At 44.2% G+C, this 5430-nt stretch overlaps 1 protein-coding gene across 1 annotated transcript; it reads right to left on the bottom strand.

The window, feature by feature from the left end:
* Positions 1–416: 416 nt before the first annotated feature.
* LOC136449548 (receptor-like protein 7) lies at positions 417–3915 on the bottom strand. The gene has a single exon (XM_066449596.1). The coding sequence runs from the start codon at positions 3818–3820 to the stop codon at positions 704–706; it is 3117 nt and encodes a 1038-aa protein (XP_066305693.1). The 5' UTR covers positions 3821–3915; the 3' UTR covers positions 417–703.
* Positions 3916–5430: the final 1515 nt, after the last annotated feature.

The following is a 5430-nucleotide window of genomic DNA, read 5'->3' as shown; positions in this document are numbered from 1 at the left end:
GGATGCGATCATATCATCGTTGTTGATTTGCCTCCTCTGGTAGCGGGGGAGCGGGCAACGAATTGTCAGCAAAGATGACCTCAGAGGGGGTTTCGAGATTGGATCTGTAGTCACAGGTGTTGGGGTGATCGACGCAGTATTGATCTGCACCGGCTCGAAGAGCTCTCCGACTCCGTCAGCATTGATGATCCACGAGATCGATACGACCATGAAGATCTGGCCAGGTTGTGGGAGGGACGAAGAGCTTGCAGAACGTACCATCTTGTTCGATATGGAAACAGCATGCACACACCTACCTAGCGTGCCAACTGTCGATAGAATATCATCGACAGTCCTCCGAGGGGTATCCCACGAAGGTAGATTGATCGGCAGAGATGCGTGTAATCGAGAACAAGAAGGCAACAGAGACACATGAGTTAGATAGGTTTAGGCCGTCAGTATGACATAATACCCTACTCCTGTGGTCTGTTGGATTGTATTGGCTATCATATGATATTGCGTGAGTTCGGAGGGGGTTCCTGCCCGCCTTATATAGTCCGGGGGCAGGGTTACAAGTCGGTTAGATCTAGGAGATAACCGGAAAGTAATAACAGATTACAGGAATCATAGGATCATACGTATCCTAACAGATCTCGTAGTATCTTCAGGATATCTTCTCGGTGTCTTGCGGGAGACGCCGAGCAGCGTCGTGCCCCGCAAGGCTTCATCTTGTGGGCTGGGCCACCCCTGGGGGCGCAGCCCATGTGGTCCGCCGTGGGTATCCGAGGTTGTACCCCCCACACCATGTCAAGATAATTGCAATTGCAAATCCGACACCAAATCCCAATCCAGCAAAAAGGAATAGTACAATGTCTATTGATACCTTCTTTGACTGATGTAGAACCATATCTGGTGTCATATTGTTACATGCTTTGGACACTTGAAACCCACACAGATCAATATTTCCTAAAAATGAGAGATCGGAGAATGTCAAGAAGTGGGAAGACTCAGGTATTCTTCCCTGCAGTTTGTTGTAGGATAGATTCAACACTGAAAGAAAGTCCAATGATGCCAACTCCCATGGGATCTCTCCAGAAAGTTCATTTGAAGACAAGTCTAGTGACTCAAGTTGATGTAGCATGCCAAGCTGAGATGGTATCGGTCCAATGAGGGCATTATGTGACATATTTAGCCCACCAAGTAGAACAAGGTCCCCAATTGACTCAGGAATAGTGCCATAGAATTCATTATTAGAAACATCAATGATGACAATGGTCCTCAATATTTTAGAAAAACTAATATCAGATCCTTTGTATGTGATGGCAGTGGTGAACTGGTATGTTTGGCCAAGTAGATCATATTGATTTTCCATGACCAACGTCTCATTGACATCTTTAGTCATCATGGATCCCATTGACGTAAACCACTTGTTTCGCAATAATCCAGAGAAATTGTTTGAAGCCAAGTCAATAATTCGAAGTTTTCCAAACTCACAACTATTTTGATATTCTGAAATAGATGGCCCCACATCTCCAATGAACCTGTTGGACTTTAGAACAAGGACTTGAAGTTTAGGAAGCATACTCATCCAACATGGAAATGTATCATTAATAAGATTCTTCCCAATATCAAAAACCTCCAAGTCTTTGCAAGCAACTAGAGATCTAGGTAATTGTCCTTCAATCTGATTATCACTAAAGTCTAATGCCTCAAATGCACAATCTTGCTTCAGGCTATTTGGTAATCTTCCATGAAGTTGATTTCCTTTCAAATTTAATACATTGAGGCGACTCATATCCTCCATTAAACAAGAAGGGATGGAGCCAATCAAATCATTATTGGAGAGATCAAGGAGCATAAGGCTTGTTGCTTCACAGATTGATTGTGGAATTTCTCTAGACAACTTGTTTCCATGAGCCATGAGTAGGGAAATACTACTTAAGTGAGAACCAAAATTGAATGGCATGGATGAGAATTGGTTGTTTGAGCAATCAAATAGTTGGTTCTGCGGTCCTGGTATAGGTATAGGCCCATCAAATCGGTTATAACTGATATCGATAACAAACATATTAGCAAAAATGATAGGGCCATATCCAATACCACTACTAAATTGGTTGTGTGATATGTTCATCAAGATGAGAGAGTTGATCCAATTATCCCATGCCCACTGTGGTAGAGGGCCATGGATGTGATTGTTTGAAAGGTCAAGAACTTCAACAGAATACATGTGCTTCAAGGTATTAGGGAGCTTGGATATGTTACAAGATGCTAGACATAGAGTATCAAAGTTTTGGATGGATGCCCATGAAGAATTGTATTCTCCATCTACTACGGAAAGCTTGTTGTTTGAAAGATTCAGTATGACTAGGTTGGGCATTTTGAAGAATGAGTTGAGTTGGATGGTACCACTGAAACTATTGGAATGTAAATTTACGATGCCTAATTGAGTAAGATTAAATAGATGTGGAGGAATTTGACCAGAAAAATTACATGCATACAATTTCAATTTAATTAGGTTCTTGAGGTTACTTATGAAGGAAGGTACTTGACCAGATAACCCACAGTTCGAGAACTGTAGAGTTTCCAGAGAAGTCAAATTTGCAACCCAAGATGGTATTTCTCCTACTATACCAGCCCCAGAAACCTGTAGTGATGTTAATGATCTGAGCTCACCAATTGAAGTGGGAAGCTGCTCCTGGTGAAAGTCAGCTGCTGCAATACCTAATTTCTTCAAGGATTTGAGATTACTTATTGAACTCGGAATGGGACCAGAGAAGTTTGTGTTGCTAAAAACCAGTTCCTTCATAATACTATATGATGAGAAATTGGGAAGTAGACCAGATACCTTGGAATTATAACTAACATCAACAGCCGTTAAGTTTATGTTCTGGAAGATCCTCATCGGGAACCGTCCTTCGAGGCGATTATAGGCAAGCTTAAGAACACTGAGGGAAGGTAAGTCAGCAAAGGACTCTGGAATTTGGCCATAGACTTTGTTATAGTTTAGGTTGATCATGGTCAGTGAGCGAATGCTGGACAACGATTCACAAATTGGAGCATCGATGTGTGTGTTTGGTAGGCTAAGAACCTGAAGCTGTGGAGTGGAATTAGCAAAGGCACTGCACCATGTTGCCCCGTTGCCGGATAAGTCGACATTGCCTAGATAAAGCTCCTTGAGGTTGCTAAGGTTAGCGACGAATGATCCAATGTCTGGCTCTACGATGGGCCACCTTCCTTCGCCGAGTGGCAGGAAATAGTCATTGTCACCTTCAACAAGATAAATCCAGTTGGTGAAGTCCAGGGATACCAGCTTGTTGAGCCGCCGTATCCCGTGCGGTATGTTGCCTATGAAGTCGGTGTAGGAGAGGTTGAGGTAGGTGAGCTCGGTGAGCAGCTCAAACCCAACAACCGGGAGCTCCGACTCGTTGAAGCTGTTGAAGGAGAGGTCCAGGTACCTCAGGGAGGTGAGCTCAAAAAGCGCCGGGTGGAGGCCGGCGCTCTGCAGCCCGCATTCCGCGAGGTTGAGGGTGGTGACGCGGCCGTCAGCGGTAGCGCAGGCGACGCCCTCCCAGCGGCAGCAGTCCGTGCCGGGCCGCCACGACGCGAGGGTGCATGTGGAGTCGGTGGTGGTGGTGGTGGAGAAGGAACGCCGCAGCCGGAGCAGCGCCGCGGACTGGTCCGGCCGGCACAGAACGGCTGCTGCTGGTGGTATGGTAGTTTGGTTGCTGTAGGTGGCGAGGGAGTGCGAGAGCTGATGTTGGATCCCAAGGAACAAGTGAACGAGCAAGTGCAGGTACATCAGGAGCTGCTGGCGGTGGCTGTTAATGGAGACCATCATCATGCTGACTGCTGAGAACTTGGGACTGATTCGTCTAGCTCGGTCGTTGCCCACGCTCTGGGCCTCTGGCCTCGTATTTATATTTATATGAAAGCACAGACTAGGTCTCAACCAACAATAAGTATATCCGTAAACTGCATTGCACCAATTTTTTCGTCAGGCTACCTAACCCAAAAATTATATGAAAGCGGCGGCTAACTAGTTGTAGTATATGATTTTTTTTATATATATATAACTTCACTAGATAGTGCCTATATGTCTATAGAAAATGAGAAACTAAATGACACCTTCATTTTTCCATCAACTCGTCAGGCTACCTAACCCAAAAATTATATGAAAGCGGCGGCTTACTAGTTGTAGTATATGATATATATATATATATATATATATATATATATATATATATATATATATATATATATATATATAACTTCACTAGATAGTGCCTATATGTCTATAGAAAATGAACAAGTGAACGAGCAAGTGCAGGTACAGCAGGAGCTGCTGGCGGTGGCTGGTAATGGAGACCATCATCGTGCTGACTGCTGATGAGAACTTGGGACTGATTCGTCTAGCTCGGTCGTTGCCCACGCTCTGGGCCTCTGGCCTCGTATTTATATTTATATCGAGCGACACGGACACGGCACACGCAAGTCACCCACACACTTGTCTGGTGACGTTTTCAGAAACAGAAAGATATATAATACGTGGACAGCTACGCGTTCACGAATCTAATTAACCGCCTTTGCACGCAAGTAATAATAACTACGGTACAACAACTAGAGGCACTTTCAGGGCATATTCGTGGTGACCCCTGACTCGTGACCAAGTCCTGAATCCTGATGCCGTGATGCGGCCGGCCGGCCGGCCGGTCTCGATCAGTCGCGGTTGGTAGGACGTACTCTCAGTACAGGTGGGTGTTTTGACTATATATACAGTGTAAAATAATAACTCTTCTGTTTTCCGTCAAGAGCACGCGTCTACACGCTAGACAGCATTACGCCACAAAGTAATTTGTAATCCCCGAAATAGTATTGAACTTGAACCATTTTTGTCAGGCTCTGTGGCGGCCGGACCGTAGCCCAAAAACTAAGTGCCGGGTAAGTAGCTATAGTATATGAGTTTTTTTTATCATATATATAACTTCACTAGATACCGCCTATACGTGTTTATTGAGAACGAGAGAACTGATCGATGATGCTACCTTATGCACTCGTTTCGGCCCAACGTAGGTCTGCCCCTGGTGAGGCTAGCTTACCTGAGTGTGCCTTTAATGACGATTTTTTAGATGATCAAAAAAATATTAATTCCAGATCCAAATTAATTAACACCTTCATGGAAGGGACATCAGAGATAACGAATATTACAAGCACAGACTAGGTCTCAACCAACAAGTATATCCGTAAACTGCATTGCACCAATTTTTTCGTCAGGCTACCTAACCCAAAAATTATATGAAAGCGGCGGCTAACTAGTTGTAGTATATGATTTTTTTTTATATATAACTTCACTAGATAGTGCCTATATGTCTATAGAAAATGAGAAACTAAATGACACCTTCATTTTTCCATGAACTCGTTTTCGCACAACGACGTAGGTCTGCCCATGGCGTG

The sequence above is a fragment of the Miscanthus floridulus genome, chromosome 5, assembly GCF_019320115.1.
Source record: "Miscanthus floridulus cultivar M001 chromosome 5, ASM1932011v1, whole genome shotgun sequence".
In the NCBI taxonomy this organism is placed as follows: Eukaryota; Viridiplantae; Streptophyta; class Magnoliopsida; order Poales; family Poaceae; genus Miscanthus; species Miscanthus floridulus.
Note: the sequence above shows the minus strand (reverse complement) of the source record. Positions and strands in the feature narration are given on the sequence as shown.